Source organism: Crocodylus siamensis, chromosome 2, assembly GCF_052110815.1.
Source record: "Crocodylus siamensis isolate JL-2025a chromosome 2, ASM5211081v1, whole genome shotgun sequence".
In the NCBI taxonomy this organism is placed as follows: Eukaryota; Metazoa; Chordata; order Crocodylia; family Crocodylidae; genus Crocodylus; species Crocodylus siamensis.
The window spans coordinates 98,918,210-98,933,281 of NC_143396.1; the positions used below are offsets into that span (position 1 = coordinate 98,918,210).

A 15,072-nucleotide genomic window follows, 5' to 3' on the forward strand; every position below is an offset into this window, starting at 1 on the left:
TGTAGTTAGCTGGATCCACTTTCCTCCCTTTTTTGAAGACAGGCACCACATTGGCCTTCTTCTAATCTTTAGGCACTTTACCAGAGAGCCAGCAGTTCTCGAAGATCCATGCCAGGGGCTGGGCTATGATGCTTGTCAGCTGCTTGAGTACCCTGGGATGTAAACTGTCAAGGCAGGCTGACTTGAAGATATCCAGCTTCTCAAGGTGTTCCTTCAAAAGGTCAGCACTGATGGAGGGTAAGGAACGTCCCTTACCCAGGCCTTCCTGTCCCATAATGGGCAGGGTTATCCCTCGGGACTGGTGAAAAGCTGATGCAAAGTACCCACTTAGCAAGTTGGCGTTTTCCTGGGCGTCAGTTGTTAGTTGTCCCATCTGGTTTAGCAGGGGTCCAATATTGCCCTTGCTTTTCCTCCAGCTCCCCACCTATCTAAAAAAGGACTTTTAATTATCCTTGATACTTGTAGCTAGTTGGAGTTCAGTCAGAGCCTTGGCTTTCCTGGTTCATTCCCTCCAGGTCCATATTCCTCCTTGGAGGTTGATCCTGTCCTCCATCCTTCGTAGGCCTTTCTTTTCAGATGCAGGAGGTCCGCTATTGTCCTGCAGAGCCAAGGGGGCTGCTGTGCCCTTTTGCTGCTTTTCCTCCAGGATGGGATAGACTTTGCTTGTGCATCCAGGATCGCACCCTTGAGGAGCAACCACTCATCCTGAAGGCTTTGGGTTGTGGTTCCTTAGGGCCTCTCTGATAAGCCTCCTGATCTTGTCAAAGTCAGCTTTCCTGAAGTGGAGGACTTCTGTATTGCTGACTGACTTGCCAGCTTTAAGGTGGATGGTAAAGGTGATCGGCTTGTGGTCACTGTCACCCAGCTTCCCTTTGATCGTTAGGTCTCTAATAAGGTCATCTCCCATTGCCACTACCAGGTCGAGCAGCGCTTTACCTCTCGTCAGCCCATAGACTTCTTGAGTCAGATAGAGCTCATCCACGCATGTGAGAAAGTTTTGCTACCATTCAGATTTGACCGAGCACTCTTCCAATGAGATGTCTTGGTAGTTGAAGTTTCCCATGACAGCTACGGACCAGGAGCATGCGGCCTCAGCCAATTCCTTGGCCAACAGGGTCAAGCTTTTGACCCTGGGTAGGGGGGCATTGTGTCCCCTGTGCCGTGTTCCCCATGGATTTTAACCGAGAGGGTCTCCAGTCATCCACCCTGCGTGCCAATGTCAGCTTGCAGGGATACATAGCTTTCCTTGACATAGAGAGCTACACCCCTGCCGCTTTTCTCCACTCAGTCTCCTGTACAAGGAATAGCCATCTATACCTGTAGCCCAGTTGTGGGTGGAGTCCCACCAGGTCTCTGTTATTCATATGACTTCATAATTGTTTGCATTGAGCAGGAGGACAAGTTCCTCTTGTTTATTCCCCGAGCTCCTGGCATTTGTGTACAGGCAGGCAAGGGTCCCTTTGGGGGCCCTTGCCTTGCCCACAGATTGTTCAAGGGCTGGGGCAGGGGTGGGCTCCTTAGAGTGCCTTGGCCTGCTGGCTTTGCAAGGGCTGCTCAGTGGGCCAGCAGTGGTGGTAGTCCCCCTGTCCCCCAGCGGGCTTAGTTTAAAGCCCGATGGAGCAAGTCAGCCAGTCTGGCTGAGAAGAGCCTCCTCCCCAGCAGAGAAGTGGAGGCTGTCCCTTCCCACCAGCTCACTGCCTTTCAGCAAAGAGTGGACTGTGGTCATGGAAGCCAAAGCCTTCATGATGACACCAGCGCCGCAGTCTTTGGTTTACTACCTCAATCCTCCTCTCCCTCCTCAGCCCATAGCCGGAAACTGGGATCATCAAGGAAAATACCACATGCGCCCCCAGCCCCTTAACCCTGGGTCCGAAATCCCTGTAGTGCTTCATGACCTGGGTGAGATTGCTCTGAGCCATGTCATTAATGCCCACAAGAATAAGGAGCATAGGGTAGTGGTCAGTGGGCTGGAGGAGCTTAGGGATCCTCTCTGCAATGTCTCAGATACGGGCTCCTGGGAAACAGCAGACTTCCCAGGCTAAGGGGTCAGGGCAGCAGATTGCCCCCTCAGTCCCCCTCAGGATGGAGTCTTCCACAACAAACACTTTGCTTTTTGTCTTGGGGAGGGCAGGGGTTGTAGCTACAGTTGAGCCTGCATTGCCTGCAAGAGCTGGAAGCTTAGCAGACTCTGCTGGGGCTGCAAGAGGTTTATACCTGTTGCAAAGCTCCAGCAGGCGGAACCTTGGTTCAGCAGGCCTTGGGACCTTTGATCACTTTGGTCCAACCCCCCTGACTGGACAGTATGGGAGATCCTCGAGTCCACCCTTGTCCTAGGAGGTGACCTTGGTCTACCCTCTGCCTCCAGGGGTTGAAGAGCCTGGCAGTAGAAGTCAGTCTCCTGCTCACCATCCCTGATGGCACACAGTCTCTGGACTGCGGACTGGAGCTCCTCTAGCTGGTGTGCTAGAAACCCGAAAAGGGAGCAGACCTTACAAGGGGAGGTGGCTGTGTTCCCAGATCCCAGAGCCTGAAAAACTGTCAGGCAGCCCCCGCAGCTGAGAGCCAGAGGCTCTGTCTGTGTGGAGCCCAGAACCATGGGTTCCATCTGGGTGGAGGCCTCTGAGGTGCCAGAGGGAGAGACTGCAAACTTTGAGGGGACCCTTGGGGTGCGGCACGTGCCCATCCACATGATGCCACTGGTAGGCCGGCTGCTGATGGGACTGGCTTCCCTAGGGTGCACTGGCAGGGCCTCGGGCCCTCCCGCTTACCCTCCTGTGTAGACTCCACACTAACTCACATGCCGGGCAGACAAGTGTGCCTGTTCTCAAGGCTCTGGTTGCATGGCTCCCTGGGGGACCACGTGAAGTAGGAGCTGGGATGGGACGAGACCCTCCTCGGCTCCTGTCAGCTGCCTCCCTGCAGCTGAGCTGGGCTAGTCCCCTCCCACCATGGGTCCTGCTTACCTCTGGCTGTGCTGGGGGCCGGCGGGGCACTCTGCGGCTGTTGGGGGTCGCTGGGGGCTTCAGGGTGTGGGGGCATGACGGGCTTTCACCTGTGCATCTCACGCTGCTCCCTAAGCTCAATTGGGGCTTTTTTTCCTTTGACGGGCCCTTTAAATCCAGCCTTGTCACATCATGATTTGACTGGGAGCTGCAGAATGCTACAGGGCTTGTCATTATTGGGTCTGAGGCTGCAGCTATTAGTCTGGCATAGGATTCCTTAGACTGCAGTGGTACAGTTTACATGGGTAAGCTCTGCCTTTATTGGTTGCCTATAGAGACCATTTAATTAATAATTTAGCAATTTCAATTGGCAACTGTAACATGTTTCCTTTTGTTTTGGTTAGCTGCAAATAACAGATGGACACTTGTTGGTTTCGATGCTAGTACATGACCCTAGTGTGCAGTAAGCGTCCTATACAACACTTATAATGCTAGGCCAAAAACAGCAGAAATATCTTCTCTTCTCTAGCTGCTACTCCACAGATGCTCCAGAAGCCTTCCAACTGGTATACTCCTGATTTTAATACGAAATTTTGCCCTTCTCGGGGTCAAGGAGTACTCCCCTTTCAAAAGCTGGGTATGTCTGATTGACTCACTAGATTTCTGTGTGCTTCAGGCTCCTAAAAATGACACCTTTGAACACCAGTGAGAAAATTCCTTGCTGCCTTAAGGAACATGTGGATTGGCTGAATGTCCACAACAGGCAAAAAAAAGGCAACGGTGCAATGGACTGGCCCAGTGTCCTTGTTTTTGTAAAAGAAGCTTAAATAATTATACTCCTAGGGTGACAGCTCCGTGCCTGTCATATTGGAAGTGATGTAAAAATCACGGTTCGTTTCTTTGGAGGCTCAATGAATAATGATCCTTTAGGCACACATTGTTGGTGATACAAAAGGTATATATTTGCAAATAGGGTCAGAGAGAGAAGACAAAAGATCAAACACTCTGCCCCCGGGGAACACTTCTCAGCAGGCTTTTATCCCCTCTCTCCTGAGCACGTGTACAGAAGCAGGAACTCTTACAACTCATTTCCGGTTCATACAAACATGTATGTGAATACGTCACATCATACATCGCATGTGTATTATAATTAACTACTTAAGTATGCGGGGCGGATAGGCTTAATATGTATTAGCTTATTGCGCTTGCCCAGAAAGCACTTCAGTTTATAAAAGTTCAAACCTCTCCTGCCTTCAAGGCTAGAATTGCAATTTACTCTTATCTGCATGAGAAAAGCTGAGGAGTATATGCTTTACTGTAACAAAGAGATAGTAAATTTGCAAAACAAAGAGAGAGTGATACCTTAGTACAAAGAACCCTTAGTATCCTTCCCTCCAACCCCCTCCTTCTTACACCAGGGAGACAAAAAGAGCTGGCAGCCGTGCTTATTTTGACAACACTATTAATGGGAGCTAACAGCTGTTTTAACAATACTATTGATAATGCATTTTTAATAATATTTCTAACAGAAGGACCATTATCTAGGAGAGTAGGACTACTGGCTGTGAAAACTGAATTCTTTCTGGTAGCCAGAAACCTGCCCACTTAAGTGAAAAAATAATCAGAAGCTTAAAATGTAGCCCTCCCAATCTGTTTAGTTTATAATTACTTCACTCGTTGTTTATAACGATCATGAGGGGTGGATTTACTTAGAAATACCCTTATTTTAGGAAAAAAAAAATCACCTTTTAATTAGCAGAGTTGACTGACAATCAAACCCAAAAGTACTATTGCTTTTTGTTTTAAGAAGAAAACTACCTCTCATCCATATTATCAGAATATGTCACTGACCTTTTTTCACAATTTCTGTCAGATAGTTTAAGACCTTTTGTAGAACTGAGATGTGTGACCTTTCCGTAGTGTGCAGGCCCAGCAGTGATGCAGAGGAGCTAAAATTCTATCAGCCTGAGTCACAGGTAAGCTCTGAGGAGGGGCTGTCAGGAACTAGCAGTATATAAAGTTACCATGCGTCTGGGTTTTCCTGGACATGTCCTCTTTTTTTGCCCCCTGTCCTTGGGTCCGGGTGGGTTTTTAAAATGGGAGCAAATGTCCATGTTTTTGCTCAGTCTCTACTTTTCCCGGGCTGAACCAGCTTGGCTGCTTGGGGCTGGGAGCAGCAGGCAAGGTGATTAGCTGTCAGGGGTCACCTGCTCTTCTCTGCTCTGTATGTGTGTGCACATGCGCTGGAGCTGCGTGGGCAGCAGTGTTGGGGGGCCAGGGAGCTCTGGGTTAGGAGTGAGGGGCAATGGCAAGGCTGTGGGGCAGGGTGCTGCAGGTCGGGAATGAGGGATACCGACAGTGCTGGAGGGTCAGGGCTGTGTTTGGAATAAGGGGCACCAGCAGGGCTGGGGGGCAGGGGATTAGGAGTGGGACAGAGGGACAGAGGCAGGGCACAAGTATATTACTGGCCCCTCGCCCCTCATAATCATATACACCCCCCCAGCTCCCTGCCTCCCCCTTTTTTTTTGATCCTAGAAATATGGTAACACTAGCAGTATATAAAGCAAAAGAAATAAAACACTTTAAGAGCTGTGACTGTGTGTACTTCAGATTCACTCCCTGTTCAGTCTAGGTGGAGTGAACCAGGAGTGGCTCTGGTACTAACCTTGCCTCCTACCCCAGTATCCATGTTTAAAAAAGAAAAAAAATCTTATTCTACACAGTTTCCCTTTCACAGTAAACCAAACACGTTATTTTTCTCTGCCTGTGGATCTAATTGGTGAGCAGTGTCTATTTTAGAAGTAGATTTTAAAATGTGAGTTCTATAAGCTTTGCAATGTTTAAAATCCAAAACTAATTTAGAAGGCTGCTAGTACACTTAGACACATCTGTGTGCACAGGTGCAACATTTATTTCTAGACTTGGACTGGACCATTTTCTTGAGGCTGTGGAATACTTACTTGTGTAGGTGAATAAAATTTCCAAAGAAATAATTTTATATATTTTTCTTTCTGATTCATACCTGAGCTCTTAATGTTTTCATCACCTCAGAAATACAGTGCAAGTGATAGGCAAACAAGGTTCTTTGGATAAATCTAGTATCTTTTATTTGACCAACTCAGATATTTGGAAAAATTCTTCTTTGCAAGCTTTCAGGTTTAAGTACCCTTCATCAGGCTGAGGAAGCATCTGAAGTTGGTATATGCTCTTCCTGGATGGAACAATTAGTAAAGAAGCTAGAGGCTTGTATGGATGGAAGAAATCCAGTCAGTGAAAATGTAAATTGAAGAATCGGTGGGTGAGAGACAGGCTGGGAAAAGGGGGATGAATGTAGCTGGTAAATAATTGAGAGGTACCTGGGGAGTCGGATGTTAGGCGAGTTATAATGCGTCATAAATCCAGTGTTTATATGTAGTACATGATTTTTGTATCCAGTAGGTTGATGAAGTGAGGTTCATAGGTTTGCCTGTGAAAGGTTTTTTGTAAATTCCTTTTGAGGATTAGAACTGAGAGACTGGAGAGAGAGTGTTTTTTGTGTGGTATGTTTTTATTGTTGCTTTTCTTATTTATTGACCAAAAATAACCTTTGTTTTTGATGGTGCTGATTTAATTGATGTGGTATTAAACCCATTTTAGGTAATGCCTTTGTGGAGTTGTACTGGTGGTAACTCTGGTGAGAATTTTGAGCTGAGACACTCTAGTATTGATATAACCTAGGAGGTAGACTCTCCATAGCAAGGCTAAGGTATATTGGGATAGGAGAATTACTGTAGAAGGCTTACACTGAGATTCACTTAAACAGAAAATATCAAAATATTTAGCTTTTTTGATTGGTAAATTTTGTGACAGTTCTCTTTGCTGTTTCCTCCTCAGGGAATAAAAACAGGTTAGCACTCTAACTTTATGATGCAAAAATAGGTTCTTCAAAATGCTTTTGAACTTTAAAGTGTCTGTATACTCTGTATCTCTAGGCACCAGCAAAGCAAGAATATCCACTTTTAAAGGAAGTTTAAATAGAGCAGCATATTTGCTAGGGACAGGACTGCTCCATCTGCAGAGAATTTAAAATTTTAAGATTCTAGCTTTCAAGTGCTCCCTCAAGCCAGAACGTTTATGGAAATGCTGAGTAAAGAACTGGAAGGTCTTGAGTTGTATGCAAGAGCAAGAATGTTTTTATATTTAATGCTTGAAATGTATTTGTATAGTTTAATTGAATTGCTTAATTGAATTGCTCTTTATACTTCTAAGAGCTAGGAATGTTTAGATGTAAACACAGATGTAAAGGACCTACCTTTCACGTACCTTTCAATTCATAGCAACTCTTAGTATGTTCAGAATTACAGTGACACTGTTTAGAGGAATGTTGAATGCATTTTAAATAGGGTAAGGCCCACAATATGCAAAATTGAGCACACAGAAATGAATTTTCTATTTTTCAAAAGTGCTTAGTAAATTTTAGAATAAATGTGCTAACCCATTTCAACAACTGGTAAGAGAGGGAATTCATCAGATTTTAGCAATTTATGGAGAAGGTTTTGTTCTTGCTGTTATATCTCCCTTCCATCTTCTCTTCATGCTTGTTGGCTTTTTTTCTCAAAGATATCCATGCCTTGACTTGTAAATAATAAATCTATGGCACAGCGTCCCAGTAGTGCTTCTGTTGGTCTGAGTGGTTGTTTCTTTCCCTGTCTTAGCTGGTATGCTTCCTTGGACCAGTTCCTGTCTCTATTACCGCTTCACACAATTGGAGCCTTACTGCTGTGGGTCTCCCATGAGTAGTGTTGACACATTCCCTTTCCAAGTGCTCCAAACTTGTGGATCTCCTCAGTAATGCATGATAGGAGCAGCAGAAAGACATAGTAAGATACTCCTTTCCTTAAATACTCCCAATAAATATTCAGATCCAGACAAAACAATAATTGCCTGCAAATATTTTTATGCCTCAGTTTCACTGGTGCTCTGGAGTATTTGTACCAGCTCTGATTTTTTTTTTAGCATAGCCATGAATCCTTTTTGTACTTTATGACTTTTATCCCAGATCTTCATCTTACATTGCCCACTGAGCCAAGAAGGCAATCTCCGCATAAAAGAATGAATGGACACTGATTTGACATCAAGTTCAGAAACACTCAGAAGCCCCTCAGAGAATACTTTAACCTCCTTGGATGTCCATCATTGGCCTCAGAGAAGCTGTCTTTAGACAATAAAACTTTAAAAAACTTAAAAAACCCCAAAACTTTAAAAGTGGCAGAAATTCTTGTGGGTGACCATCTGCATTGCTGGGTTAGAGATATATATATATAGGTAAGCTTTTGAGTATCATCGCACCCATCTTCAGGCCTCTGGGACAGGAGCAGAAACAGCAAACTAAGCGGCAGAATAAAAGCTCATATAAATCTGTATGTAAATGAAAACAGGATACAACAGAAAGTATCAGGTTGCCAACAGGCAGCAGAGATGCAGTAAAAACCTGATAAAAGAGGAACAAGATTGTTCAAGAGGACTGTTATCACCTGTGAAGTGCAAAGGTTAGTGAGTATCAGGTAGATTATAATAGACTATGAAGTCATTGTCTGTTTTAAGTCCCTGGTACTTCATGTCAAATAAGCTAATGCATTTCTGTTCCCAAGCTTACCTTGTAAGTTGTGGGGTAGATGTCCTTCGAACACAGGAACTGTGGGGTCAGACTTCACAGATGATAAAGATCTTCTGAACAAACTTGTTCCTTCTTTATCAGGTTTCTATTGTATTTCTTCTGCCTTTTGGCTACCCAATAATAGTTTCATAGTTTCTAGGGTTGGAAGGGACCTGAGTAGATCATCTAGTCCAACCCCCCGCCATGGCAGGAAATAATACTGGGGTCAAACAACCCCAGCAAGATGTTCATCCAACCTCCTTTTAAAACCCCCCAGGGTAGGAGCCAGGACCAGTTCTCTTGGAAGTTGGTTCCAGATCCTAGCCGCCCTGACTGTGAAGTAATGCTTCCTGATATCCAGCCTAAACCTGCCCTCTACCAGCTTGTGACCGTTATTCCTGGTCACTTCTGGCAGTGCACGGGGGAACAGTGACTCCCCCAATGCCTACTGATCCCCCCTGACTAGTTTATAACAGGCCACTAGATCCCCCCTCAGCCTTCTCTTTTGGAGGCTGAACAGGTTCAGGTCCCCTAGCCTCTCCTCATAGGGGCTGCCCTGCTGGCCCCTGATCGTGTGAGTGACCCTCCTCTGGACCCTCTCCATGCTGTCCACATCCCTCTTGAAGTGCGGCGCCCAGAACTGAATGCAGTACTCCAGTTGCGGCCTGACCAGTGCTGCATAGAGGTCACCTCTTTGGACCTGCTTGAGATGCATCTGTGGATGCATGACAGGGTATGGTTGGCCTTCCTTACTGCCTCTCCACACTGCCGGCCCATGTTCATCTTGGAGTCAGTTATGACTCCAAGATCCTTTTCCGCCTCTATGCTGACAAGAGGGGAGTTTCCCAACCTGTAGGTATGGTGCCGGTTGTTCCTCCCCAGATGCATCACCTTGCACTTGTCAGTGTTGAATCCCATCCTATTCACATCCGCCCACCCTTGTAGCCTGTCTAGGTCTGTTTGAAGCCTGATGCTTCCTTCTAGTGTGCCCACATCCCCCCACATCTTAGTGTCATCAGCAAATTTGAACAGGGTGCTTTTTACCCCCTCATGCAAATTGCTGATGAAGATGTTGAACAGCGTGGGCCCGAGGACCGAGCCCTGCAGAACCCCACTGCCCACATCCTTCCAGGTTGAGAAGGACCCATCCACTACCACCCTCTGGGTGCGGCCCTCCAGCCAGTTGGCGACCCAGTTGACTCTGTGGGCGTCGACACCACAGTCCCCCAGTTTTTTAATGAGAACGGCATGAGAGACAGTGTTGAATGCCTTCCGGAAATCCAGGAAGACGATGTCCACTGCTACCCCTGCATCTAATGATCTGGTAACCTGATCGTAGAAGGCCACCAGGTTGGTCTGACAGGACCTGCCACTGATGAACCCATGTTGGTTGCCCCTAAGCATGCAGTCCCCAGCTGGCCCCTCATGGATGTGTGCCAGTATAATTTTCTCAAACAGCTTGCCTAGGATCGAGGTAAGACTAACCGGCCTATAGTTTCCTGGGTCCTCCTTCCTCCCCTTTTTGAAGATTGGAACCACGTTGGCCCTCTTCCAGTCCTCTAGGACCACAGCAGAGCACCACAAGTGCTCATAGAGCCGTGCCAGGGGTCCTGCAATGACCTTGGCCAATTCCTTTAGGACTCTAGGGTGGAGATCATCCGAGCCAGCTGACTTAAACACGTCCAGCCCCTCCAGGAGCCCCCTAACTAGTTCCATGCTAACCTTTGGCCCAGGTGTGCCTCCCCTGGGGCCTTAGGGGGGCCCAGCAGGGAGGTGGCTGTTCTGGTCTCTACTTAGGAAGACAGAGGCAAAGAAATCATTAAACATGTTAGCTTTGTCATCTGATGTGATGACCAAATTTCCCAATGCATCCTGCAAGGGCCCCATGTTACCCGGGACCTTCTTTTAATCTCTCTTATATCCTCTTTTATTTACCTTATTTACTGAAATCCAAGATAAGGCTTTTCCCCCCTTCAACTTGGGGTGCCTACAGATGTTTAGGGCCCTGCTCTAACTTGTGACACTTTACACAAATTGTCATGAATTAAAACCCCTCTCCCCTCCCCCCCCAGTTCACCTGTTGGGTTGCGGGGTCGGGGGGCACTGGAGCCTGCCTGCACCAGCACTGGCCAGCAGGCAGGGGTGCTCCAGAAGCCTCTGAGAAGGAATCTGCTGTACCACCCCTCTCCCCAGCTCTTGTGGGCCCAGCTTGGCTCTCCCAAATACCCCAGCCAGGGTAGCTGGGAGTGGGGGCATGAAATGAGGGGCCTCCATTCCACCTGGCCCCATCCCCACTTCCAGCGCTGGCCAGGCAAAACAGCTGGCAGGTCCATCACTGGTACAAGCACCAGCAGAACCCTGGAAAGTGGAAAACATTAACACTGGAGGGAACACAAGTTCCTTTCATCTATTTACCCACATGTGCCTTCATCTATAACCTGATTTGATCAGGGTTAATTTTTCATGTGACCATCCATTTTAAAAGTGCTCTGCAGTTGTGCATGAATGTTACATCATGGCTGTAGAGTGTTTTCAGGAGCCTGATCACACACACAAAAAGTTACTTTTATATAAGCACCCTTGGGGTAAAAGGCCCCGTCCTCTGTGACTTAAATTCAAAGTGATGAGGGGTGCAGGGGAGTGGCAGCTGGCTGCTGCTTCTCTGGCTTCAGCCCTGAGCTGGGCTGGGGATTAGAGTTGGGACTACATCAGACCCCACCCCCATCCCTCCCCCGCTGTCTTCTCTCCCTCCTGCCACCACTTACTGCTAGTAACAGCATCAGCTCCAGTTCTGGTCCCGCTCTGGCTCATTGCATAGAGTCCGTGATGTCTCCAACCCCTCCTGCCCCTCCTCCACCAGTCAGCCAGGCAGCAGTGGTTGCAGAAGGGGCAGCTCTGGCTCTGGCCCTTGCCCTGGCCCAAGGTCAGAGCCAGAGCTGGAGCTGCTGCTGCCACCACCACTGCTGCTGCTACCATATGCTCTGTGCCCTGAGCCAGAGCTAGAACTAGAGGTGTGACTCAGGGTAATCAGCAGCAGGGAGAAGGGGTGGCAGGTCCTGCGGGGGCAGATAGCAGCAGGGCCAAGTGGCAGGGGTAAAGGCAGAGGAGGATATAAGGTCTGGAGGGATGGAGTCCAGGGAGGCAGGCAGAAGTTGGAGTAGGTGGTAAGGGATGAGGGGAGAGGCGGGTAGCGATGGGCGAAGTCAGAGGTTGAAAGCACCACTGAGAGGCATGTGGGGGACAAGGAACATGTAGCAGGGGCACAAGCACCAAGGGACAAGCTGCAGGGGGACAGAGGGTAGGGTCAGGCTACGGGACTCCCTGCCACCCTACCCCCTGTCTCCCCCACCTTGTTTAGCCCCCCCCCCCACACACACACACCCCATTACTGCTTTCCTTGTTTCAGTGGTGAGGGGGGCAAATTTAAGATGACCCTTCAATAATTAGATTCCTCACTTGGCAAATTGCAATAAATTTATACGTTTTCCATGTATAGAATCAAATTAGTGTGGGATCATCTTAAATTCGAAGTTCTTTTGGGTTCAGATAAATATGGTGTATATGGAGTTTTAAACAAGCTTGTGTTCCATCTGCTGCTTGGCTCTGCTGTGTCTTCTCTCCAGATGCCTGAGGAAGGGTACTTGAAACCTTGCATATATCTTCCCCATCCATGAAGTTGGTTCTGTAAAAGAGATCGCCCACAAGAAGTCTTGCCTCTAGTATATTTTGTGGACCATTATGGGAACCAACAGCAACTCAACACTACCAAAACTTTAAAAACAACTTGAGTGTGTAATTGCAGAACAAGAAATCACCCAAAGCCTTGATTGCATTAGAAATGGTTTCAACAAAGACTATGATTCTTATTCCATTACCTGGACTAGCTATTAACACCAGCTGTTAAGTCTGATGTCCCTCTCTGTGTTAACTGCCTTCCTTTTCGCTATCAATTTAATATATCCTTTTTCTCTCTCTCAGTAATGGCCCTTCCCCTTTCTTTTCTTTTTGCAGTCTGTTTGTAGCATCTGACAAAGTTGGCTGTTGCCTGTGAGAACTCACACCTCTCTGAACTAGTTAGTCTCTAAGGTGCTACCCTGCCTTGCCTTCTGCCTCTCTTCAGGCTAACGCTACTAACAACTTTTCTCGAAATTACAGAATTCATCTGTCCTACAGCTAGCTTACTGCTCCTCATCTGCTCCCTGTCTTTCGGTCTCTTTTATAGCATCCTGTCCCCTTAGTCAGCTGAAGCCCTGATCATCCTCATCAAATTCTGTTGCTTAGTTACCATGCTGGGGTTCACACTTGAAAAACTGGTTGATAGCTCTTGGTTTAAATTTTGGCAGTAATCTAAGATGAGTGACCCTCTCTTATTGGTTCTCAGTGAGATGCAGGAAATTCTCGTAACATCTCTTGCAGGGTATATGTTTGCAATAGAAGCAAGAGGCAGCAGAAAGATTCATTCCCAAATCCAAAACTCAGATTTGTCCCAGAGTTTGCACCTTAGCATAAATATGCAAAAGGCCCTAGACAGATTTCTCAAATCATCTCAGTTGAAAATTAGCAACATCGTAGAAAAATAATTCTACTACTTTTTCGTGGGCACAAATCCTATGAGATATGATCCTGTATAATCTGAAGTACAAAAATACCTAGCACTCATGCAGTCTTTTCAGACTGCAGTGTTCTGTGCCAAGGAGATGGGAGACAGAAAACCATTCACATATTTTGCGACTCTTGGAACATCTGTCAACATGATGATGAAAAGCCTCTGAAACTACTGCTGCCTTGAACTTTTAAAACTTGACTGGCAACCTATCTGCTAGGTGAAATAGAAACATTTGTCATGTTACATTTATGGTGTAGCTGTGTAAGAGCCATGGTACAAGTATCAATTCACGTTGAGCTGTAATGAACTCTGTTGCTGACCGACTATGTTCATTGTCACTTCCCTAGGGTGAATACATGTGCGAAGGCTGACAACATGATTGCAGTGGTTGCTGCAGGTCAGCATGTTGTGGTTCATAATCATTTACTTCAAAGTCTGTGTGCTTACTAATTTAAGGCTCTTTCAAAAGAGTGAGTTGCTCCTCTGCGGAGGACTATTTGCTGAGCTGTGGGGCACGTTGCATGAAATTCTCATGCCGCCTCCTTGGAAACCCTCCAAGAATAAGGGTTGGTAGGGCATTCATTTTGGATTCTTTTTCTGAAGATGGAAATACCCTTAGGCATTTAGTTTAACAGCTGTGAATGGTGCATTTACTTCAGTCCTTTATTTGTCTGAATAAACTGATGTCTTGGGTCTCCTAGTGGTTGAACCACCATTGCTAGCTGCTTCCTTTATAAATGTGTGCCATATGCACTGAAACCACATGGTGAAGGCCTTCTTTCCTTGCATCTGCTCCTAGAATCTAGTGAAGGTAGCTCTTCTTTGCAAAAGAGGCTTTCGTGAACATAATACAGCCTTTCCTCCTCCATTGAGAGTAATGAAGTTTCAGCAACTTAGATCAGCAGAAGGTCTGCACCCTGAGTCTATATAAGAAAGAAATTAATTACTAGTAGCAAGTGAGCATCTTTTTTTAATGATGCTGAGGCTAGTTGTTAATTATCTTTAATTTATGAGGATCTTTTTTCTTCATGGTTTTAAATCCCTCACATATTAATTATAGTTTGTCATATCTTTATCCCTTGGAAAAAAAAGCATTGTTTAAGATAGTTTAAAAAATGAACCTATCGTTCATGCTGTGTGCCCTATTAGCAAGGTAAATAAATAGGCTGCTTCCTTCCTTTCATTTTTTATTGCATTTAGTGAAAACATATTAAGATTATTTAGATTTATATAGGCAGATTTGGCAGCCTTCTCGTATTTACACTAACAGCAAGGTATAAATCAAATTTGGGTCTCTAACTCCAAAAATAACTTATTTTTATGTGAAAATAAATCAGGCATAGGTAAAGTATTATTGTTACAGCTATGTTTGTAAGGTATGAATTCCGTTGTTTCAATCAATGTTCTTTTTGGACCTAAAGTTTATCAATTTATAGTTTGCATTTTCTAATGTATTTTGGTGAATAGTAAGTGATTGGCTTTGTGTTACTTTTATGGGAACATGTTTGGGGACAAACGGTACTTTTTTTTTTTTAAATTGAATATGTGTATAATCCGGTTCCTGTAGTAATTTTATTTCTGGGAAATGGCAAACAAATTATGAGAGAGGGTGTCCCTTACTAACTGTATAATTTCTGAAACATTAAATTTTAATTTTGGAGGTCTAGAATAACAGTTTGCTTCTCAAGGACTAGGAACAGACACTGCTTTTGTCCCTGGACAAGTTGTGCCTGTGTTTGTCCTAGAAGAGAAATGTCCTGGGAGTGGTGCGTATGCATAATTATCACCCTTCTAATCAGAGTTTAGTGAGGAGCTGAATGCATTCTTGCTTTTCTGCTACTGATTCAGGATGCCCTGGGAGAACATGTTAGTACTTCTTATCTTGTGAA

At 45.9% G+C, this 15,072-nt stretch overlaps 2 protein-coding genes across 9 annotated transcripts in view; one reads left to right on the forward strand and one right to left on the reverse strand.

The window, feature by feature from the left end:
* LOC149870553 (uncharacterized) overlaps window positions 1-110 on the reverse strand; it is a 36,405-nt gene extending 36,295 nt beyond the window's left edge. The window contains exon 1 of the mRNA XM_090034460.1: window positions 82-110. Within this exon, the coding sequence (XP_089890586.1) occupies window positions 82-110 (29 nt within the window). The remainder of the gene's footprint in view (window positions 1-81) is intronic.
* INPP4B (inositol polyphosphate-4-phosphatase type II B) overlaps window positions 1-15,072 on the forward strand; it is a 613,602-nt gene that overhangs the window by 354,896 nt on the left and 243,634 nt on the right. The gene's annotated exons all lie outside the window — the stretch shown is intronic.